Consider the following 25,560-nt stretch of genomic DNA (forward strand, 5'->3'; position numbering starts at 1 on the left):
ACTGACCTCTTTCCACCAGTTTATGTTTGGTGGTTTTGCTTCTTCCTTTACAAAGTTGGACCTATTTTATTACTATCATTACTTTTCATCATTTGAAATTAACGCTGTTTTGTATTTGTTCACTGGTTTATTGTCTTTCTGCCACCAGTAAAAGGTCAGTTCCCTGAAGGCAGGTACCATGTCAGTTTTATTCACCAGTTTATCCCTTATACCTAGAACAGTGCCTGGACCATGGTGGAAGCTCATTAAGATGTTTGGAACAAATGAATGAATCTCCAGAACAAACCGATTTAATCATAAGAACTTGGATAATCCAAGGAAGACAAGAATGTCAACCAGGTCTGAATTAAACTATAGTACTCTTAACTGAGCTTATTATTCTCTTCTTCCTGTATTGAGCAAGCACATTTTTTAACCATTTCTATGGTTAACAAATTTGTGGTATATCATTAAAAATATATTAGAATTTGCTGTGTTATAGCTAAATAAGCACAAATTGACGTCTCTGAAAAGTAACATTGCTTTCAATTATGTTATGGTTTTAAGCAATCAAGACTAACTCTAAAATCATCTTCATAATATCCTGACTATTGCTCTAGGTTTTGCTGTAGATGGGCACCTAGGCCTTGTTGGCTAGACAGCATAATGTTTCAAGGGGAGACCTATATATATTGAAAGACTTAAATAGAAGTCTTTTGTCATAGATACTGGATTTCTGTGTTTTTAATGGCATGCTAGAGAGGCACCCATAACACCCACCCTATCTTGACTTTACTTTCCCATGATCTGGATAATTCCATTATACCTAGGAGTCAGCTAGCCCAGTCTTTTAGAAATATAGATTTTGATATCTAAAACAGGAATTTGATATCGAAAATATCTTCGAAAGGATTGTTCTAACATATTAGTAGTAGTATTTTATATAGGTTACTGTTTTTATATAGACTTGATAACAGAATAGAAGCATTAAATGAATTTTCATTTATTAATAATTTCACCTATTCATTAACACATGTATATATTAATATAGATTAACACAAGCACAGTTTAAAACAGAAGACGATATATAGACTGTATTCGCAAGATGATGATATTTTGCAAATCAACTATTTTCCAAAGAATCATCTTATAGTCTGAGGTGGTACTTTTCATTCACAGTGAATCTAAATCTCTTCCTTTTATCTTTTGGGTGTCAGGATTTGTCACCCGTCCCATAAACAAAATTGATTCTGGGAAAAGAAAAAAACATACTTTAGGAATTTCTGGGGAAAAAAGTCAACAATTAGTTTTTCTTAATGTTTTAACAAATCATTTAGTCTTTGTTCTCTATAAGACAAATAAGGAATATCTAACAGCAGAACTGTCTCTTTTGTCTAAAATACATAATTATGTCATTATTAATCATTTTCTGGTAATTTATGAAGTAAATTAACACCCACAAGAGCTTGTCATGAAAAATACATTAGTCTTTTTTTTTTCTAAAAGAAAGCAAAAATAAAGCGACCGAGATGCATTCTTCTAAATATAGAGACTTAGTCAGGCAAACACAGCATAATAAAATGGCGATGAGCATGGCAGAGTTTTAAATTGAAAGCATTAGCAGGCAGACATCTTTTAATGTATGTAACGTAAGCCCTTAGGGATAAAAGTACAGTTTCTCAGATCTCCTTCAGCTCTGAACCAAAACTCATTGTTCAAGACAATATTTTCATATCACCAGTGCTTTCAAAACCTCACAGAGGTGATATAGTATACAGCATAAATGCAAACACCTATTTCTAGCTATTCTGTGTTTGCAAGGGAAAAGGTACTAAGCAAGAACTAGAAGACAGAACAGAAGCAAATAATGTGTCAAAATCCATTCGTTTTTCAACTAGAGTAAGAAAAGTGGCTTGAATGGATCCATGTCAAGTGTTGCTTTAAGTTCCTATTGGGTCATGTGTAATAGAGGTTAATTTCAAAAGTGATAAAATAACTTTTACATAATTTTAAATCTGATGAAAAAGTATATTTAAATGTATTTAGAATAACAGTGAGAGAGTCTTTTTTCTATTAACTCTTTACTTCAGTCCAAAGACTGACACACTCTTAGAAAAAATAAAAACATGGAAATTGCTATAATATCCAGCAGATTTTTTTCTACTTTTTATGAATAAGCACAATCAATAATGTCTTTCTGAAAAATTTTAATCAATAGTAATCAAAAATCTCAAGATAATTCTGAGAAAAAGAAACAAAAACCTCCATATTTCAGATAGATAAGGATGCACAAGTAACTTTCCTAGAATATATCTTACATTTAGTCACAATAGGAATTATCAGTGATTCTTTTATTTTTATAATTCTATTGCATCAAAATGCTTATTGGAATTATTTGTTCAGGAAATTTTTAAGTATCTTATAGAAATTTGTAATTGAAGACAATAGTTTAAAATTTTATACACTGAGAAGAGCAGTACATTACATAAAAGTCATTTGTCTCAGACTTTTCAATGTTTCTTTGACCAAGGAGAACAACATTTTAAATCAAGTCTTCATGCAGTAACCAATAAATCCAGTCACTACTAAATTGGACAGATTAGTGAACTCTCACTTGACATAATAGCAATGGATATAGAGGCAGGCTGAAGCAGAAATCATTATTATTTCCATTTTTCTCTTCATGTTCCCTTCTTGGAGAGGTGTGTTCCATATTTAATCATTATATTTATATAACATCTCCATAAGATGGAAGCAAATTTACCTCCTAATATTAAAATACAATAGAATAACCAAAGCCAATAACCTAGAGAAAAAATTCTTAATAAATACGCTACAGTCTGTTTTTCCCTTCAATTTAAGACCTGAATGAGTTCTGAACACAGTATTTTTAAATATGTATGGAGTACTGTCAGTTTCTAAACCATGATTCACTACCTTCTCACATTTCATGTAGCCTCTTTCTGTTTGCTTCTGAAAGTCTGTAAAGCTGTCCCATAATCTCAGCCTAAAAGAATAAAAAAAGTTCATTTCCCTGGAAGTTCAGCTTAGTAAGAGCTTTGGATGACTATACTAAAATTTAAAACCTGATAGTAAAATACAAATAATGTATGTACTTTACACAAAAGAATTGTTTCATGCAAAACAATTTTTAAATCTAGATAAAAATTGTTTGTACCAAAACTAAAATCATTCATCCTCACAGTTCTAAAATTATCAAATGAATATATTCTGTGTAGAGCATTAAGTCATTTAGTGATCTACTATGTTGTGCAAAATCACCATCTTTGTTAATCTCAATGATTTCTTAAGTTCATTTTTAAGAGAAATAAATAAATCACTGAATGCCTATTGTCCTAAGATAATAGCCCATTCTACATTTTATAAGGCAAAAATTTACAGCCCCTCCTCATTAATGATAAGTGAATGGCCATTCATTTTAAATAATACTTTAAGGGAGAAACCCTAGTTTAGAAATTTTCATTACAATTATGTTATGAAATAGTGGAAATTGTCATTAAGGTCTGATAGTGAAGCACTATCACAAATAAGTGAATGAGTGGGTTATTTTGGGTTTTGCATTTTACTTTCATTTAACATAGCTATTACATGGCCTTAGTCATCAACTTGGAAAATAGAGAGTCAGACATCACTATTCTAAAAGCAATTAATTCCTTGTACACTGATGCCCAACACAGCTTCGTTTCTTTTTGTTCTCCATACTCAATAATTACATACTAATTATAAGAAATTAAAGTTATCCAAAGGTTAAAGATGGATCAAATGACATATTCAGAATATCTTTTAACATTGACACATCCACTATAGGAAATGAAGTTGTGTTAATGCAATATCAGCAAATCTAAAACTGCTCTTTTGTTTCCAAGATATAACTTTCAGAAAGGTCATTCAGCATTAGTTTCAGGGAGTCTGAAAAAGAAACTAGTGCATCCCTTAAGGAGACAATACCATCAATATCTCTAGTTAATCAAACAGATTCAGATTCTGAAATTAACTATATCTCTTTTCCATGTGAACTAATTTATATAGAGAAACTTTTTAATTTTCTTTTCTTCATTTACTCAGCATTCACTCAATTATATTTATTGATTTATTCATAATAAACACTATGTGCCAGACACAGTGTTACAGGCTTCATATATTATTTTATTTAACTCTATGAAATGAATGCTAATAATATGTTTATTTAGAAGCTAGGGAAAATATGGCCCAGAAAGTATAAGCAACTGTGTCAAAACTATTAGTTAACTGAGCTGGAACTTGAACCCAGGTTTGACACCCAAGGCCGTACTCTCAATATCCAAAGATACTGATATTGTGCGCAAATTACTTTGCCAAATACTGGTCTGGATACAGAAGTGAATAAAAAATGAGTTCTGCTCTCCTCTGGTTTATGGTCATTATGACTATGGAAGAGTCCTAAATATACACTTAAACAAAGTTCCTTCACTGTATCTTTATTCTGACCTCTCTCTTTATTAAGAGAAAATATATAAACACTTACCCAATCTGCATTTTTACATGTTGACATTGTGTCAAAGGCCAATCCAATCCACTATTACCTCTACCTTTCATACCTAACTGCATCACCTCTCACCAGATTTCCAAATTGGAAGTTTGGAATTATGTTTGATCCCTCCCTCCCATCCAAGGCCTGTACCTAGTTATTTATTCCTTTGGCATCTACCTCTGAAAGCTTTCACAACTGTACAACTCCCAATATCTAACCCCATTGTGGCATTAAAAAGAGTTGACTTTGGAGACAAATAGGTCCTGTTCTCAGTCTGCCACCTAGACGAACTACATAACCTCTCTGAGCTTCTATATCTTTGTTAGTTACACATCTAACCTATTGAAATGGTTTTCGCTTTAGAGATGGGTATTTAAAGTGGCTAGCATATATAATAGCTATATTGGCAGCTATTATTACCACTATCCTATTTGGGGCCCCTGTCATCTCTTAAAATAGAATGCCTGCTGCAAAAGAGGAACTCAACAAATACCCGTTGAAAGAATAAGTGATTCAGATATGTAGATTGCAATTAGCAGCCAGGAATAGGTCTGTTTAACTTAAGCAGTTTCCCCGGGGACTTCTCAAAAGGTACCTGTTGGGTTATTCTTCATAATAAACAGAAACGGATGATTTGCTATAAATTGGTTTGGAGCAAGGCTCATGATCACAGGGATGTGTATACCTATGAAATAAAGACAACAGTTATTTAGATGTCTACATTAAAATCAGTAAAGAAAATATATCTACAATAATTTTTTGTAAACAGGAAAGGTCATTTTGTTTGAGGAGTTTACATGTGAAAATTACCATTTTCTAAATACAGAGAAGTTTAGAATAAATTTAAAAACCAAAGAGCAGAAGAATAAATATTGGCTCATTCATAGACTAATTCTAACTTCACATTTATGCTCAATGAAGAAGAAAGCTAGAAACTAGTTTCCATTTAGTGAAAGCAGTTGAACTATTTTATCTTTTAAACAATAATTTTCTGTTGTTTTTATTTATATAATATGGTTATATGGTTTATTCTTATAATATTTCAACTCAAATTCCTATGCAGATATGTTTGCGCTTTATTTCTATTCTTCAGGTTTAAGGCAACACATCTGAGTTTAAATTTATTTTTTTAACTTACTTTTCCAAAATTATTCTGAGAGCTCAGAGCTTTTAGGATTTGTGCTGTGGGTGTGTATGAGGTTTTTATTATGAGATCAGAAGAGATTTGCTGCCTTAACAATTATTTACTGCCATAATTTATTTTATGCTGTTTCATTGTATTGTTTGTCAATATTTAGAGTGGTAAATTTAAATGGTTGCATTTCTTTTCTTTCGAAGTTAAATACTTCTATACTTGATTTAGATGTTTTCTTTACTAATAATACTATGGTCTTGTACGATTTTTCCAGATCCATGAACAAATAATTTTAAAAAAATAACATGCGTGATTAGAATTGAAAAACAATTGTACAGAAGGAAAAAACTGTTTCTCTCCACTCTTTAGGGTATGCAAACTAAACTGACAGAAAACAGACTAACGGAAGACATGGCTTACTTTTTATCTACACAGGAGCTTCACAGAAAGGAAGTGAATGCCCAAAGAAGTGGTTAGAGTTGAGAGCTTGTATACCATAGAACAAAGGGTGGTAAATTGTGGAGAAATGACTAGACAAAGGAAAAAAGGGCTTGGACTTCTGGGGGCAATAAATCGTGGGAAGGTAAATAAATATATGGGGGAAATTAATGGCAGATAAGGGTTATTCAATAAGGTTTGCTATGCAGTCCTTTCTGTGCCTGGTTTTAGGAAGATATGGGGAAGGCAGAGAGATCTTTTTTGTTTCTCTATTACCTTCAGCTCAAAATAATTCTTTTGCCAAAATGACATGTTTTGTTGTGACATATTTGGATTCCCTTCACCATCCAACATAACCTTAATAACGTAAAATACAGGGCACTTCTCCTATCTGGAATATCAGGGCTACACGGCCCAAATTACTAATGAATATAGATAGATTCAATGTCTGAATTAATGAGATAACCAGAAAAACATAGTCAGTATCGCTCCCATTCTTCTTTGGGTGAATACTTGAGCTCTTCTGTTCTTAAGCAAGCCCTTGAGCAGAGGATTGAAAGTAAAAATATCCATGCTGACTATTACATGGTGTGATGCACCAGGGTTACTGTTGATCCCTTAAGGACTGTTACATCCTTTTAGAGAACTCTAGACTTAAAATGAGAGACAGTGAGCAATAGCAGAAAGAGCTCTGAACTTGATGTTAGACAACCTGATTTCAGTTCAAATTGCGCTGTCAATTAATTGTCTGATTATAGGCAAGCCACTTCATATTGCTGGGCCTGATTTTTAATCAATGTAATAATAGGATCAGACAATGATCTGTAAGAACTCTTCTAGTTCCATATAAAAGCAGCTGTAAAATTTGTCTACATGGGCCAGTAACTTCATCCCAATGCAACACACTCAGATCTCAAAATCCGCTGACACTATGTCACATTACAAATTAATAAAGAAATTAATAACGTGATAATAAATTTATAGAAATTTATCAATAAGACAATTTAAATAATACATATATTTTACATATTGGTTAGAATCCAAATAGTCTAAAAAATCAAAATATATTTATGAGGGATTCATTAAAGTAGCTTTTCCCTTTCTAACTGAATTTAAGGCTTTGCCCTAATCATTTCCTTGTATGACAGCACAGACACAACTCAAAATGCCGTTTGTTCGAGGAAATATGGAGGAGTGGTTCTCGAACTGTAATGTGTACACAGATCATGCAGTTTCTGACTCAGTATGTCTAAAGTTGGGCCTGAGGTTCTGTATTTCTAACAGGTTTCCAAGTGATGCCCATGCTGCTGGTCTATGCGCTATACCTGCAGAAGAAAAGATAGGCTGCCAGCCACTGTGGAGCACATAAGAAACACTTAGGAAAACAAGAAAATACTGGAGCCTGGATCTCATCTCCAAACATACAAACTTTATTTGGAGTTGTGCACTAGGCATAGGATTTTAAAAAGCTTTCCAGGTGATACTAATGTCCATAGAGATAATGACAAGAATCAAATTAAAATAGCAGGGACTAACTTAGTGTAATGAAAGAATAAAATTAATACAATTACTTAAGAGTGAGCATTCCTGAACAATAATGACTTTATAGTTGAGCCTAAACTTTTCTCCACAAGTCCTATCTGCTAATTGACAAGTAATACAGTTTGAAAATAAGCAAATATCTGTAGATGAGCTTCAACTTTTAATCAAATCCCTTCCCTCCCCTTTGCGTTAAGCTGTGGTTGCAGAGATGCAAAGCACCTTACACAACCAGTTTCTTTTTCGTCCTATAGAGTCCTAGACAGCAGGAGAGAAAAGAGCAATCAGAGTATTGCAAAAGCACCAGCACCCCATCTTTCCTCCTGCTTGTTGTGAAATCATTTGTCCTACCAGTTGATGTTGCCGCTTCACTGCCATCTTCGTTTATCTCAAAGGAAACTTGTTGCATGACTTGGGAAACATATACCTCAGATGAATCTGTTAGAAAATATGAAAGTATATTTAAGGGTTAAAATTCAAAGCCATTGCTTATTAGGTCTCAGGTTAATTTTATTTTCAAATGAACAAAGAAAAGGGGAAAAAAAACTTCAAGCTGGTTAATTTTCAAGATAGAGATAAAGGTGTTTTAAGTTTAACTTTTGTGGACATAGTAGAGTCACAAACAGGGAGACCAAGCTTAGTTCAGATATAAAAGGTTAAGATAGAAGGGTATAAGCCTCAACTCAGGTATCCCCGCTAAGTGAAATATTTGAATGGACAGAGAGTTTTTGCCCACCGCGGTCATGGTCTACAGACAAGATGAAGGAGGCTTTATAGATTTGAATTAATCACACCCTATGTATTCAACCTCAAAGCCAACTTGCCTTTTAAATTCTGCATTCAGTTCTGATCTGGATTTAAAACAAAATTTGCTTTCCTTCAAGAGTGGTGAGGCTATGAAAATCTAAAGAGCTTTTGTGGTATCTGTTACAAAATCACTTCAGAGCTATGCTTTAAAACCTGTCAAATTTTTCAGTGTAAGATAGTGTCTTACAACATTCTGTTCTACTGTGGATATAGGCTGGGAGAGAATGCCTCTCTTCTCCCCTTGGTGGAACTGATGTATATATGTGAGGCATTTCTGATTTAGTGACCTGTGAGGATAGTCTCCTTGAGATGGGGGAAGTGAAACTATAAGTTTGAAGCCATCAGCCATCTCTGCTCTGTCAAGACCAGATAAATCTGACAATGTTCCTCAGAGAAATAACTGAAACAAGGTCATTCATTCATTGATGACAAGAGAGTGGAGGAGAGGAAGATGTGTCTTGAAACTTTAAGAGGAAGGAGGAAAAGAGACTTTGTATCTCTTGAGAGAGAAAGCTGATGTGATGCTGGTAGATGCCACCAAAACCATGAAATTAAAAAAAAATATTTATGAAAAAATAATTTAGTAAAGGGGAATCAGCTCTGACAGATTACTGAAAAGTAAATTACCTCAGGTAAAAAGTCATCAAAGGGATATTTGCATAGAAAATGAATCCCCACCCCACTAAAAATAAACTCTAAATTGCTTATGGTGATTCTGTCTGGACCCTCATTACATTTTATCCTAATCTCTCCCACCCTCCTGTCCTTATCCAGAAGCTCAGGCTACAAAGTCAAACATCAACGCCATAACCCTAGTTCTCCCTCTGCCTAGAATTCCTTCCCCAGATTTTCCCCTGATTGTCTCCCATGTTATTCAGGTTTCAGAAAAAATGTTGCTTCTTAATATTAGTCTTTCCTCACCACCCTGTCTAATTTTGACACACAAAATGGAGAAAAGAGGGCATCCACCTCATTGTGTGGATTAACTGAAGTGTGGGAGATTGGTCTCTCAAGATTAGCCAAAAAAAACACCTTTCTCCAGGACTGCTTTGAATAAGACAAAATTCACACAAAAAGCACAGGGTAGGTGACCTAGAAGCCCATACTGCTGAGAGCAAAGACAAAAAGCATGTTGGAGATTAGTGGAAAATTTGACCCAGTTTCACAATGGCACAAGACCAAGTTACTCTCTGGCTGTTAGACTGAGCAACTTGGTCTTGCGTGTTCCATCTCACCACAGAGAAGACCCAGTCTTGGGAAAAGAACATGACCCGAAAGGTAGTAGCCAGAACAAGGAATCTGGACTCCATATACTCACTGGTTTCTACACCTTTGTACTAATTCTTTCCCTTTGTTTCTATAAAAATTCGACAAAGACATATGTGAAATTTTAAGAAGACAAGAAATCTTCTATAGCTTTGCCAGATGTGTAGGTAAATATTAAGGTGTCATTTGCCTCTCGTTTTTTTTTTTTTTTTAATTTAACATTTGCTGAGTATCTACTACATGCCAGATGTGGAACTAGGTTATGTATATACATTCTTTTATTTAATTCCATCATGAGGATATATTATCTCATTTAACGCATTTGGAAGTTGAAGCTCAGAAAAGTTAAATATTTTACTAAAGATGACATCCAAAGTAATAACAGAAGTCAAATCTTCATCTCAAAGTTTCTAAAGTAATTCTGAAAACATTCCATCTACAACTTGTGAACTATATGAGTAAAAGGTAGTGTCTCTTTTGTGTAAATATTCCATAGCACTAGTGGTGGGCTGTTTTATAGTAGCCTTTAGTAAATGCTTATTGCACGAGTAGAAATAGCAGAGAATTCACAATTTTTGATGACCGAGTGTAGGGCTAACCTTGGCTGCAGTCATTCTATTTAAGGCAATAAGACAAAGCCAAAGTAATTAAAACAGTTCAAATAGGTAACTCAGGAGAGAAAAAGCTGAAAACGTTGGACTTTTATTCTCTATTCAGGGTTATTCTCTTGTAGAAATTATTTTATGAAGCATTTTAAAGGTATTTTCTTGACAAATCTGCCTGTAACAGGAGATTTTGTAGAAGTCACAAGTTGCTGGGAACTGGCAGAATGAGTGGCTGTTTGAAATGTATGAGGTATAGCAAGTAAGCTTCCAAAAGCCAGAAAAAAGTTTAAGAAGAAGAAGTACTTAAAAAATAGCTTGGTTTATTTCAGGTTGGTGAGGTGGCTGTGTTCCAGGGCACACTTAGATAGGATCCTGTTGCAGTATTTATTGTTGACGGTCTCATTTCTGATGATGGTGAAATTGTTAGAGAAGTGAGAATTACCTGTTAGTGTGAGAACAAATAACTAATCATGTATGAAGGTGACAATGAACATCTCTGTCACCTGTGTGTTGTACCCAACTCCTCCACCAAGCTCATTAATTCTGTTCATTTGCCCACGTAAGTGATGAGCGAACGAATTAATGAATATTTTCCCCAAACCCATATACTTATATAGGAATGCACAAAATTTCCATGTTATGATATAAAAACACATCAAATAGATAGGTCTGTATCATTAGGCCCCTTTTTATAAAACAGAGACTGAATTTAAAAGAGGGTAAGTAACTTGGGACAAATTGGCCCTCTTCATCCATTTTTTTTCTCTTTAATTAGGTCTTTTCGAACTATTGGGTATTGCCAGGATGAGAAAAATTAAAAGACTTGAGAGCTTTGTTGTGCAAGTGAGCATCTTAACTTTACACAATTTCATGGGTGCAAGTTAGCATAAGAGCTCCAACTCCTCAAATTTGTTATCAGTCCCAAACTAAATCTACAAGCTGTAGCATTACAGTTTCTAGATTGTGTTCATTATCTAGCATATTGTGAATGCCTATTTCATAGGCTCTAATATTACCGAATTAATATTTGCAAATTGGTTTATGAGAGTTTTATTAGCTCCTCTTAGATGAGAGACTCAAAGTTTTAATTCTTGTTGTTCAAATAAGGAAATGTAAATAGGGCCAAAATAAAAGCCCATATAATACTTTACCTATATAGTTTCATTACAAGCATGGTTGGAAGGCTTATCTAACATGCTAAAATGCTTCCTGGCTTTCATTAAAGAAAAGTACTTAAATGCAAAATAGATTGTTTATGCATAGATGACTCAACATGACCATGACATTTATTCACCTTGTATGTATTTTTCTGGGGCCAAATGCTATTTCAGTTTTAAAATCAGTCAGTTCACATAGTTATTAAGAAAACATATTTACATGACAATATAATATAAGAATTATTTATCATACTACCTGTTATTCCAGAAAGGTCACGGCCACTGCTAAATATTTCAGTTATATTCAAAGAATACAAAGCTTCTTTGAAATCTAATTTTTGTTCTACTTTAAATCTGTTTAAAAAAAAAGATGAAGAATAGTCTTGAAACACAGTATACATTTGATACCAAAATGTTTTCTTTAATTTTTCATATAAAATGAATAACTTAGAAGAGATTATATTGTGAAATCTTTTGTTTTCAATATCCCAATTACATTTCCTCACATTTCACACCATTTCTCCCCAGTTCCATGAAGTAGTTCTGGGTTGCTAATAACTTGCTTCCCAGATAAATGTTTGGTGGGAAGAGGGAAAAGAATACTTTTTAAAGTAACAATGACCCAACGAAACAGAGTGAGAGTTTTAAGTTTTCGATTGCTAGGCTCCTTCCTTAGAAGTATAAGGGATTCCTCCAGCAACCACATACACTCAGTTTCTTTTGCACCATCCAAGACGATTCCTGGCAGATGCCCAAGATGTTATCAGAGGGAAACAGGAGCCAACAGTCTTTAGAGGAGATTGTTGGCTATTGGGATACAGAGAGGCATTGATAACCTATTAGCCTTCCCATCCATTGTCATAATTGATGTGACTTTCTTAGTTTATGGACACACCTAATATCTTTTCAATTGACACTGTAAAAGAGGCGAAACATTGAAAAGGAACTAAATTTCTTCCAAATAAAATACAAGATAAAAATTATAGGGAAAAAAAAAAGTTTAGTATTTCTAATGCAGGGCCATAAGTTAGGACTCCAGATTCAGCTCACCTGTTCATGTTGAATTGAAGAAGGACTTTACCCAGAGAATCTCAAAGATTCTCTTAGGCACTGACCTAGGATTCCAAGTCAACAGCAGTTACTGAACCTCACTTTATCATTTTAATAATAACAACAATAATAAAATTAGCTAGTATCCATTAACTTTATAGATGCTTAAAGAATCAATCTGCATTTGAAAACCATGTTGGAAACTTTGTTTATGAAAGAAAAGAATATAAAGCCATCAAACAGGTAGCTATGTATATTCTTACATCCACCAAATCCCAGGCAACTCCTGCCCAAACTGCTCTGTCTGTGCCCTCATGGGTATTTGCCTCTGTGCTCTCTGGTTTGGATACAGATACAACTGCTCAAGCACAGGATCCTTGCTTAGTTGACAGGTAGGCCCATTAGCTTGAGCAATTGTTCTAATGAGATCGTTGTTTTAATTGCCAAATACTAATCAAACAAGTTTCTTAATTATAATTTTTCAAAACAATGAACATGCTGTGGCCTAAGTTATTTCTTGGTAAACTATTATGTACTTTTGGAAGCTGTCAACTCATTCAGAACTCTAGCTAACCAGGAATGGGAACAACAGGTGCACTGAAATCTACTGGTAATAAAAATAGCTTGATTTTTGCCAACTGTTTTCAATTTCTTCCTCTGAACTTCCTGTTAAGAAAGATAATATGCAGCATGATGGTTTTGTGTTCTTTTTTCTTCCTTCCTTCCTTTTTTTTTTTTTTTTTTTTTGTTTTCTGTTTTATTATCACCTCTATTTTTAAACTGAATGGAGTATGGCTTCTAAAAGGTGGAGAATAAATGTTCCACCTATAAATTAGCTATTTTTAGTATAATAGTACAATAATTTTAGGATAATAAGAAGGATACTGCAAGACATTACAGCTTCTAATAATGCCTAATTATCACCAGAGTCACTTAAGGAACAATCCTGCTCATAATTTAGTTCAATGAAACCTCCAGTAATAGAAACCCATTTAACCATTTAGTCAAAGTAAAATCTACAACCAGTTTCTTATTATCCATAATTATTGGGACCATGAATAGCCACATGTGAAGCAGTACTTCCATGTGTTAGGCATTTAATATAGATTATAGCTTTTAATCTTCACAAAAAAACTGAGGAAGTTAGCATTATTATTCTCATTAACATTAAAAAAATGAAAGCTTGAGGTGGCTGATTTTCAGGTTCAAGGTCAAGTAGGAGACGGCGCTAAGATTCAAACTCGGGTCCATTCCAAGTCAAAGCTGGTGTGCAAATTCCCATTGCCTTCTAATAAAAAATAATTCAAATCATAATCTCCATCTATTTATCTATCTATATAGTATTAATTATGTACTACCAGATTTTGTCTTAATATTTATTCTAGACCTGATTCATTTTCCCTTTTCCTTGACCTCTAAAACTGTCAATAGATAAATCTAAGGGTAGAAGAATGAGCAGCAAAAAGACTGGACAGACAATTAACAACTAAATAATCATGAAATGAATATTTTAGCATATGTAAAGAGTATCTATTTGCTTACAAGATAGCAATTTACTGTGAAATATAACCATTGTGTTTAAAGGGGTCTTAACAAGTAAAAATTGCAGAAAATGAAAGAAAACAATTCAGAATTTCCATTTCAAGATCGATCCAGTCCTGCCTGCAGGCCCATCTGAGGAATGGTGCTGTTCCTTCCTTTTCTTTTATACCCAGGACTCTTATTTAATGAAAAAAAGTCTTGCATGGGTCTCCTTTGGGGTCCCTATCCTTATTATGTGGAATCCAGTTTTGATACTGCGAATTTGAGTCTTCCTTGGAAAGTTCAGTCTTAGAACCAATCGAACCAAATCTTAAAGCTACATACAAGGGTAAAAATGTGACACAATCTTTTTGACACGGGTGGACCCAGACTATTATGTAAATACATAGTATTTTCTTTCCATTTTCTAACCAGTTAGCGCCAAGTGTGTGTGTGCGTGTGTGTGTGTGTGTCTGTGTGAAATACTCTATTAGCCTCAAGGGCTGAATTAAAAATGCTTTCTGTCACATATTAAACATAACTGGACAATGTTTAATGCAAACTTGGGATACCAATTTTTATCAGTGTCCAGTAGGTTAAAGTAAATGAACATTTTATAATCACTACTGCAGCTGGTCATGGTGTATCTGTCACATACACCATTATATCCCAATGTTCGGCACATAGTGTTTGCTAAAAAGAACACTCCTTGAAAGACCGAATAACATCCAGGTAGAGAAATATCGATGATGGGAAATAGGAAGAAAGGTTGGGGAGGAAGAGATTCAGATTTTAGAGACATAGATAAAAGAGGGAGTTAGAAGAAGAAGTCTTAAGATGAAACTCTAGTAAATATTATTTGGGAATAGAAACAAAAAAGTATATGGCTGGGAGAAGGTAAATTTTACAGAAAGATCAAAAACTAAACAGAAGTGGGTAGTACCACCGGGGTTAAAGAAATATTTTTAAGAAAAATTTTGTGGCTAATAATATTTGTATCAAGGGTGAGGAAACCACAGGTCAGCTCTTTCTCCAGGGCATCAAGGAAGATGAAGGGGAAAGAAGTGAGTTTCCTTAATGACATGTTTTCCTCAATGAACAAGTTGAGTGATATGTGGAAGTAAAAAAGTCAACACTGAGTAATGCATGGAGAACGGAGGTAAAGTTCTGGTGTGTTGCAGGCATTAGAAAAGAAAGTTCTCTGAAGATAAACAAGAAAATCCACGCTCTAGCTTTAGCGAGACCAAGAGTGACTGCTTTCTGGATTTTGCTAAACAAAATCAGTAGTTAAGGAGCAGGAGTGGCTTTCTGAGTAGTCTTAGGATTGAGAATGGTTGAATTAGAGAGGAACAAAGACAAGGTAACAAACCCATGAAAAATATTTGGTGACAGTATGATTGAAATGATTGACTGGACCTTGACTAAGTAGAAAAGGAGGAAAAGCCGAGAGATTTAAGAGACCAATGGCCAGGAAGAGAGGTGCACAGATCTTATGTGCCTTGATGAGCATGGAGAGAGTTTTAGAAATGAGAGGACAGAGTATAATCTATTGAACATCTGTCTTTTTTTTTTTTCAAAATTCAGGTAGAGTGTGAATTGAGATATTTGGGTATACCTTACTCTCAGAAGTTTCTCATGTCTCCTAGAAGAATGATATTAAAAAATTAATGTTTATAAGTATTGCCCCTGAGATATACCTTTGTGATTTCCCCTTTGTATTAACTACCTAAAACTGACCATAGAAGTCTATTTATAATTAATGACTGTTAGAGCACTGTCAAGGGGGATTTAACATGTCTTTTAATTATACAGTATCATAATGTTTTGGAGGTTTTATTTTCCTTAAACGTAATAGAAGATAAAGATTTTAAATTCCAATTAGGAAAAAGATTAGAAAAAAATAAGTTTGTTTAATAAAAAGAATAATAATTCCTTTTAATCCCAACATTCTAGTTTGAAGACTTACATTTCTCCATTTCTTTCAGAGAACATTGAACATTTAATTTAGTCTTCCTTATGGTAAAGCAAAGCTAAAGATGTTCAGATCTGTCTTTCTATCCATAATATGGAGTAATACTTCCAAATGTATTTTTCTTTTTCTTTTTGTCAATAGCCTTTTCAAGCACTTGTTATCTTTCAGCTAGCTAATCAGAGTCCACCATAAGTGAAAACATAAGAACCAGAATGTTAAAATGACATTACCAACCTTGGGAGGCTTATTTCCACTTCTTCTTCTTGCATCTCAGAGAACCTTTTCAAGATTTGATGAGCAGTTAATAATTTTTCCATTTCTTCTATATTCACCTCTTCTGCAGGAAGTATAATTATTAAACTGAACTCATCACCTTTATAAGGTAATTCCAAAACCTGGTAGTTCACGGAGGATTCAGAAAAATAACCTGGAATAGAGAAAATAAAATATTAAAATACTTGGCAACTCTCAAAGTCAAGCTTTAAGAGTATGATTTCTCATATTACCATATTTTGTTTTCAAAAGAGCTTTCATCATTGGAATTTGAACTACTGCACCATCTTTCTTAGTGAAATTCATCAGCTGTGTGTCCTCTTTTCTCAATTTTTGTTTCCAATCCCCCTTGAAATAAATTGCATTCACCAGGACAAGTCGAGTCAGAGGGCCAAATTCTTCCCCTGAAAACATCTCTTTAATTTTTCCTGTTAAGTGGGTAGAGGAGGAGGCAGAAAGAAATACGTAATAGTGGTTTAGTAGAATTGCTTTAAATAGAATTAAAACAAAAATTTATTTTTCAGACCAGTTATAAACAGACTACTTTATCATGTAGATGTAGCAATTTTGAGAGTAAAGGGGAGCACTATTAAATATTTTGTTGAGAAACAAGTGCAGACAAGATTTCATTAGGAAACAGGAGATACGGGATCATCTTAGACCTAGTAATGAACTCTTTAGCGAGATTATTTGTTTAAATTATTTTTCAGACAGAAAGAACAAAAACTAAATATCTCTTCCTGAATGTTTACTGGTACTTTTCAAACTATTTCGAAGTTCTCCAGCAGGTTAATCAGAATTAATATGTTAACCGTATACTCAAACTTGTTACTCTCATAGCTGCAGCCACTGCCCATTGTGTAGAGCAAGTATGGAGATGCTAGATTTTCTTCTTCTGAAAAACCAGTCTCCTATGTCTATGTCCAATGAGTATTTCAAAGTTATAAGACAAAAATATGACTGGGTGCCGCGAAGCTGGCTAGGGATGTTCTTATTTTGTATGTTATTAATAGGACTTTCCTGTGAACACAGCTCACGTTTTCAACTTATGGTTCTCCATACGAGGATTCCCATGAGGAATATAGTGGCATCTTACACCATCACACTTTTTTGTAACAGGATGAATAATCAAAGAAACAGACTACTGTTAATCAAGGACCACATATGTGCTTCTCTCTTTATATACATTATTATTAAACTTGCCAATAATCCTGAAATTTTAATAATGCTGCCATTTTAAATGGGGCATAGTTCAGAACTTGTTAAGATTTAAACTCTTCTGTATGATTTTGAAGCTCATGTTCTTTCTACTATGTCATTCCAGAATCCCTTTGTAATTTTTGCTAGCTTGTATTTAATTTAAAGTTAAGATTACCATCATTTATGATAGGACTAACAACACTGATTATTAAAGGTTAACACATTTAACTAAGATATGTTAATTATTTATAGTATGTGTGGGAAAGAAGCACTTGGGATTGACAGATCTAATATTATTCTTACTGCCATATTTAATAACTCCACCCTTAAACAATGATTATTATTACAATTCTTTCATTAAGGATTCCACAAATAGGTGTCTCTCATTAAAAAAAAAAGAAGAATTTGTGTACTTTTCAAAGCATTTTACAATTTCTCTCGGTTCTATAATTTAGTATTAATCTGAATAATAGGGAAACAAAATAAAAGATTTGATCCCTCCGAGCCACGTTAGTGGGAAAATATTCAACTATTCTTTACTTTAGGATATTAAAAACCATGCACACAATGTCAAATAATGATTTTATGAAAATAAGAAACTTTACCATATGTTTTTCTTTCTACCCAGGTACTTATTGTCTCTGCACAAGACTTTGCATCCTGAAAATTCACCAGTTTTATGGCACTCTGAAAAAATTCCTTGTTGCTATGGAGATACTGTTCTTTCACAGTGAATCCTTCTTGAAGGTAGAGGGCATTGGCAAGATTAAATGTAAATTCTTGTTTTTTCTCTGAGATGGCAGAGAAAAATGACTTCAGCACAGAAAATTCTTCTCCTAAAAAATAATTATAATGTACACTGACATATTGAACAAATAAAAACAACAGCTTTTCAGCTTTGTTTCCATGCAATCTGATTCATATCACCATTTTTTTGCACCCTTAGGTAGAACTAACAATCTTTTCTAATTTAGCATAAATTTTTTAAACATTTATCTTCTGTAGAATATGCATTTTCTAGAGAAACCAGCTCTTACATAGGAAAAAAATCCATGTAAATTTGAAATTTGCCAAAAACGAGAATATGCATTTAAACAGTGTGAAGGAAATTCCCTCTTTATAGTCAAATTTAGCTTATTCTTGATTGTTGGAAATTTATCTTTAGAACCTCATTCTTTACAAAACATACAATATTTATAAAAGAGAAATGCTAATGAATGCTGATGGGGGCATGACAGTGATGAGCTATCCTTTCCAATATTACTTTTATTTCAGCTTATGAAAAGATTGCTCTTTTATGAGCAACTGCACCTGTCCAAGATTTGAAATTTATGAGGCAACCTCTATAATCATCTCTAGAGATGCATAAGAATCAGAATTGCCCATTTCTTCAGGTTCATGAATCTATATACCTTGGTTCTCTACATGAACAATAAAAATCTTTAACCATCCCAACTATAACCACTAGCCAAAGGAATTCATCGGAGTCAGCTAAGAATCACTATTGGCCTATTATTTATTTATCGTTGGATCATTCTGATCACAATGTCATCAGGAAGGTATGTATACCTATGAGGGAATTCAGCTCTGATCTTTACTCAGTGGTTTCCCATTTATTACCAAAAGATACAGATATTTTTTATTTCCTTTGGCTTAATTTTGAAACTCAATCATTTAGTTTGGAAACAGTATTTCAAATCAAAGTTTTATTTGGGACCTTTGTTATATTTTCAGTTAAATACTGAAAATACCACTTTCATAACTTTAAAGTTGATTATATGCAACTAATTTCTTTCAAAGAAATATAAATGGTTTATCATTGAAGATGCCTAGTGAATAAAGAGATAAAAAGAAGTACTACTGAGAGAAACTTGCTATTCAGTGTCTATTGGAAATAAAGCATGTGTGTGTATATGTGGGGGCAAGGGGTAAAGAGTTTATCAGAGAGTTAGCAGCTTGTAGGGCATCTTTGTGTGAATAAGAACAGATGCTCTCACTCAGGTACTATAGCCCATGGCTTTATAACTTGTTCAGTTGAGTAGAGGCTACATTTCAGTCTCTACTAACCTCTTTGTCCTGGCTCTCTTGTGTAGGAACAACCTACAGAACTGTACAGGAGGTTCTGGAAAGTATATTTCATTATATTTCAAACAATGTCTATTCATAAGACAAAAGCACAGGCATAAAAGATTTTAGATACAAAAATTTCCTTCCAAATGATTGAATCTGAAGAATTTCAGTAATTCTTTACAACCCTGGAACTCCTTAAATAAGAAAAGAAGAAGGTCAAGTCTTCTTTATTTGTTTACACAATGATTTCAGACAGAATTCTTTCTTGTTATCTGAAGTTACCTTCACTCTGTCCCCCTCCTATGAAGAAGACTTCCTGAATAAAGTCATGAGAACGTCTCTAAAAGAATAAGTTAAAGTTAGAAATAAAATGGCAAAATTTGAAACAAGTTTTATGGGGCTTGTAATTTATGAACATCTTGGAAGGAATGGGAAAGAAAGGAGAGTGAAAGGAAAAATAGTCCAAACTCATTTGTCAGAGCAAATAAATATATGTCATGTGCTTAAGGTCTAAGACTGTGTGACAAACAATCAGCTGCCCTTTGATAAATCGCTGGACTCAGAAGTCAGTGAAAAACATGTCACCAAGTAGCCGAAGTTTGGAGGAGAACATAAAGTTATCTGCCTTATAAATTTTATTTAATTTATAGCTTAATAGCCTTTTTTAGCACAGATCAAACAGAACACATATACATGACTCCTCATAGGCAATGAGAATAAGTTTATTTAAGTTCCTAAAATAGAGCCATGGAAAACCTACAGGTCATAGAGTGAATGTGACTTTTGGTTTGATTATACCAGACCTCTAAAAACTGTTCTAAAATTCAGTACTTGTTTACTTCTCCTGCTGTGAAGGGCCCAAAGGCCAACTTTATAGGCAATGTAAGAGATCCAAAGATGAAAACAAAGGCAGTCCTAGGAAAATAGATTATTTTAGCCAAAAGTTCCATATAAAACGTCTCGTCCAAACTCCTCTTTTTTTATAGTGAGGCACCTAAAATCCAGAGAGATATAGTAACTTGAGACATGTCACATCACAAAGTCATTGGGCGCAGAGCTGAGTCAGGAATTCATGCCTAGTTCTCTTTCCATAACTGTGTTGGAATAAAGAAGTACCTTCAAGTTTGTATTTGATTAGTAAGCAGCATTATTAGATGCCAAGGAAAACACGACATTATCGGAAACTTAGTAAATTGGTGAACATAAATTGTGAGCAGATGTTTTGGCAATGCGGGAGAGGAAAACGGAGGACACTGAGAACCCCAGTGGGCCAGAGTGTGCCGGGAGATGTATGCTCACCTGTGGAATAAGCTGGTCGTTAATGGAAACAGAGTCATAGCAGAAAAAGTAAAATAGAAACTGATTTAGCAGAGTGTATCTTTCCATAATAAATAGAAATTGAAGACAGGGCCAGGACTAAGATGTGTCAAGAAGACTCTCATCTTGGACATAAAATATAAGCAGATGCCAACAAACTCAGTAATCAAGCTAAGTAATATTTTACTGCAATATGGATATTTTCAAAATCAGTGTTAATGCAAAGAAATCTGTGATGAACAAAACACAAAATCTTTAGAGACAAGGTCATTATCTACTTAAAGTTTTTGTATACTGATTTCTTTTTGCCTTGGGTTCCAGTAGGGCTCTGCCAGGCACTACCTTCTGATCTGTTACGCCCTTCTTTCTAACCTTAGTGCTATTTTGCTCTTCATTCTCTAAATCCCCTGGACATTTTCTCCATCTTCTTGCACCTTCACTCTGTCCCCCTCCTTAACTCTGTGTCTTTTTTTCTTTATTCCTTAATTTCCCCCTCTTTTTCTTTAATTTTTTCAGAATTTACTTTTCATATCTTCTCCTTTTTTGACTGGCCTTTCTTTTCTTTTTGCAGTTATCTTCCATCTGTGCTCCTTTCTCCCTTAACAAAGCAGAACAGAAAGCAAGCTTGGTACATTTTGCTGTATGTGTTAAAATGCTAATATTTAATTTTCCATGTATACGCTTCCAAAGAAAATATTAAAATTTTTATTATTGCTCTTGTGCTCTATAACCCTCACTGAATCATTTTTGGAATTAGTTTTGGACAAGTTACTTAACCCTTCTTTTCCTCACTGTCCTCATATGTACAGAAGGGTTATAACTACCTCACCGAGTGATTGTGAAGAATAGATGAGATCATGTACATTGAGAACATAAAACAGTGACTTGCACACCATATATAAATATAATAATTTCATCATTATTATTACTATAATTATTAGTATGTTCACAATGAAGAATTGTTAGGATTTCTATGTTTATAAGATGAAATTTATTTAGAATAATTTAGATTTTGGAGACAATTTTGCTAGTTTACCATGAAATCAAATTTACATATCTTCATAAATGTTTTATTACTTTTTGAAGCAGTGTCATGTGATTGAAATGTTTCCAGAACTGTGTAGTGAGATTAGTCGGTGAAGACTAAATCTGGAACATAGTGGCTTCATTTTACATTATTCACAAAAGAAACCTGTTGCAATGAACTTCATGCTCATCGACTTCTTTTCTACATGAAATTTCCTTTATTTAAAGAAGCAAAACAAATCTTTAAATATAACTACTCTGCACTAACACGAACATACTGAAATTAATTATAGTGAATAAATTCCCAAATCAAAAACCTGGATGTCTCCTCTGATGTTAAGAACATGTTATCTGATAGAGATGTAAAATTTTAAATTAAAATTATTATGGACATTAAGAGCACAAAATAGTCAGAAAAATGGGCAACCACCTCTTCAAATGGGACACACCAGCACTCAAGCTTCTACACAATATCTCAGGCCTTTAGGAGACTCCAAAATAACAACCACTCATGAGCAAAAGACTTCTGAAGGGTTATATAAACCCCTTTTTCCCCAAAAAATTTTCTTTAAAAACTATTAACCAAATAAGCTTTTAAAATATATACATTAATGCTTTTTCTTTGTCTGATTTAAATGAAAACGTTAAATTTTACTTAGAAAACTACTTTTTAAAAGCTAACAAAATAAAGATGCATACAAACATTTCTGGGTGAAGGTACTCACTAAAGCATTTTTATAAGAGAAGTATTGGAAGCAACCTAATGAAGAAGGATTAAGAAAGTAATGGTATTTCCATGAGAGGTAATAAAATGCAATAATTAAAATTTATATGCTGAAGTAGTTGTATGATATGAGAGAATGATCACAAGTGTAAAAATATTTGTAAATACATGTGAGTATACATATGCATAAACACACATACAACATAATCTAAATTAATTAAAACTGGATAAAACAGACTAGAAAAAATACACAGACATAAAATTATATATCTGTATAGAATTAATTTTTAATACATAATTTTGGTAACATTTTCATTATGAAACAATTATAAATGAATGACTATTATTTATATTTATGATTCTTCACCTTATTGTAATTTTATATTTTATATAATGTTTTGCATTTATTAAAGTTCTATGACCTGAACTTTCTACTAAAAAATAAATTTGGCCAAATCTTATCCAGTATAAATGATAATATGTAAGAATCTCACCAATTGAGGTTTCCTGAAATTTTAAAGTTTGCCTTATTTGCTCTTGTGCTTTTCCTTTTGCTCCAAGTTGCACCATTCCAAGAACCAAAGTTGTTCCAAGGGGGGAGAATATAATATTATTCTGAGCTGAACAAATAGCTTGATAAAGATCCACTGCAAATTCAATATTTCTTTGAGCCAAGGATCTTGGGGCTTGACTTCCAGAAAAAGTCAATAGGAGACTCCACAGTAAGATCTTATCCATTTTGACCTCTGTGTATTAATTCAAAATTTATTAGTTTTCAAATAACCACAGTTTATCATATTAAGCTCAACAGAAAACTTTCTACCTATTAGAACTTCCTGTCTTATTAGGACAAATTATCACAAGAAGATTCTAATGTCAGTTTCTAGACTAAGCATCATCTGTTTAGAGAATTAGGCCATTGCTAATGATATTTTTTATATTTTTTCAAGAACCAACCCAAAATACATATATAGCAAAAAAAAATATATATATATATACATATATATATATACATATATATATATATATATATATATATATATATATATATATATATGTAGAGAGAGAGAGAGAAACTCCTTAAAATCAAAGGAGGAATTATAATTCTGGAATATTATCAATTGTCATACTATCTCTAAGTAAGTATATGATATTTTTCCTATCTTTTCACCTGGTTTTAAATGGGGTACCTATAACTCAAGTATCAAAGGACCCTTCTGTCTGGACTACTCAAAAAGATTTATAGATCAAAAAGAAAAATGGAATAAAAAATTATCACAGTCGTGAGTGGTTTTGGACCTGTAATATTAGGAAATTAATGTACTCTAAATTAATTAATTAATTACTCTGGTTAAGTTTTTACAAAAGGTATTCTCTCACTTTACGAAATTTGTCAGGCAAAATACCCCCAAATCCACATGTATTTTTCTAAAGGGAGAAAAGAAACCTCAGAAAAATTATAAAGAAACAAAATTGGAACCAAATATAAATGGTACAACAATAACAAAAGAAGAGATCAATTTTTTCAAAAAATCAAAGAATAGTTTGACAAATAACAAATATAAGAAAGCAATTGAAAACTATAACCGATTCACAACACTGACACCCTATTAAACTGCTCTTCACTAAAATTGCAGGATATTCAGCTCTAATTACATCTTGAGCAAAATGAGTTTCTAATTTTACCAAAGACTTGTGGAATGCTGACTCTGAAGACCTCATAAATTTACTAACACTAATTTTACCTTGTAAATAATACATTTTAGTAACCCTTAACCACTCCAAGTTTAATAGGTTATGAGGAAGTTACCTTTAATTGGAGTAAAGATGAAAGCCTCCAGAATAATGTGTTATTGGCCTTAAAGAAATGAAGAACTATATTTCTAGAATGTTTTGTAGACCATTAGAAAGGCCACCATAACTCATAAATGGATTGAGACATTAAAATTACTATTATATATAAAGATTACTAATTGTCAAATATTCTCCAAAACTAAGCTGTGGAATCATTATCTAGATATTTCAAATTGTTTTCTGATATACGTAGGTAAATTCTATTTGTTTAGGTATACAATTCACAAAGGAAGAAGAACTCAAAATGCAATCCAAAACAATTGTTAGAAAGTAATGTTTTGGTAAACTGTGAATATAAATATGCCTATGCTATGAAGCAAATGTTTTATCGAGGATTAAATCAGTACATAAGGCTGTAAGTAGCAGCACAATAATAGTAAAAGCTAATGGCTAAGAGAAGTTTTATATACAAAATAAATTTCTGTGTATCGTTTTCTAATACATTCGATATTTCAGAAGATTTTTGCTCAAAATGTCAATGTGTAGATATATAGTCAAAATGTTATTAGTACTTTTAAGTCATCATGTGGCAATCCATTAGACACATCTTTATGCATTTGGTTTCTATTAGAATAATAAATAATATTATAAAGGATATAATTTTTTCCTTGTAGAATCTGAAAGTTATCTTCTCATTGTTATTAATAATCTTAATAATTAAAATTTACATTCTTTGAGCAACAGTTTCTCCAAGAAAATTTGTAGATACTTATTAAATTACAAACATACAAAAAATTGGTTTTAAAAATTCACTTACCTCATTGGCTATTGGATCATATCTTATCGGAAATCGCAAAGTATTGATGAACTAAACAATCTGATGAATAGTTCTATAAGAATTGGATATTTAAATTTATAGCGGTATCTTTTAAAGAGAATAAAAATAATGTGTTAATTTATTAAATTTAAATAATGTTTACCAAAGTGAATTGAAATGCCATTCCTACTCTATTAAACACTCCTAGTCAATATTATTGTATACATACTTTATTCAAAAGCTATTTAGTTTTAAGGTACTTACCCAAAATTCACTTCTGATCATTCACGGTAATGTTATAACTAAAATATGCTTCCTGGGAAACACTAGCACATGTAA

The 25,560-nt window shown here is 32.9% G+C and overlaps 1 protein-coding gene across 2 annotated transcripts; it reads right to left on the reverse strand.

Moving 5' to 3' along the window:
• Positions 1 to 989: 989 nt before the first annotated feature.
• Positions 990 to 25,558, reverse strand: SERPINI2 (serpin family I member 2). 2 transcript variants are annotated; one of them, XM_016148159.2, is made up of 9 exons: positions 25,486 to 25,558; positions 23,105 to 23,356; positions 18,079 to 18,309; positions 16,507 to 16,701; positions 16,235 to 16,427; positions 11,714 to 11,811; positions 7,974 to 8,060; positions 5,106 to 5,195; positions 990 to 1,229 (listed from the first exon to the last, which is right to left on the reverse strand). In XM_016148159.2, exons 2-9 carry the CDS (start codon positions 23,346 to 23,348, stop codon positions 1,153 to 1,155), a joined length of 1,215 nt encoding a protein of 404 aa, XP_016003645.2. In that variant the 5' UTR covers positions 23,349 to 23,356; positions 25,486 to 25,558; the 3' UTR covers positions 990 to 1,152. The 2 variants fall into 2 exon arrangements, with proteins under 2 accessions (XP_016003645.2, XP_016003646.2); XM_016148160.2 differs by lacking the exon at positions 25,486 to 25,558 and adding an exon at positions 25,222 to 25,314.
• Positions 25,559 to 25,560: the final 2 nt, after the last annotated feature.

This window comes from Rousettus aegyptiacus, unplaced genomic scaffold, assembly GCF_014176215.1.
Source record: "Rousettus aegyptiacus isolate mRouAeg1 unplaced genomic scaffold, mRouAeg1.p scaffold_m13_p_4, whole genome shotgun sequence".
In the NCBI taxonomy this organism is placed as follows: domain Eukaryota; kingdom Metazoa; phylum Chordata; class Mammalia; order Chiroptera; family Pteropodidae; genus Rousettus; species Rousettus aegyptiacus.

Coding starts and splice junctions, on each gene's coding strand:
- SERPINI2 (XM_016148159.2), bottom strand. CDS start 23,348: ATGGATAAGATCTTACTGTGGAGTCTCCTATTGACTTTTTCTGGAAGT. Junction 16,428..16,506: donor TCTTTTGAAAACAAAATATG/GTAATATGAGAA, acceptor TCTCTATTCCAG/GTTATTTTTCTGAATCCTCC. Junction 11,812..16,234: donor GTGGAAATAAGCCTCCCAAG/GTTGGTAATGTC, acceptor TTTTTTAAACAG/ATTTAAAGTAGAACAAAAAT.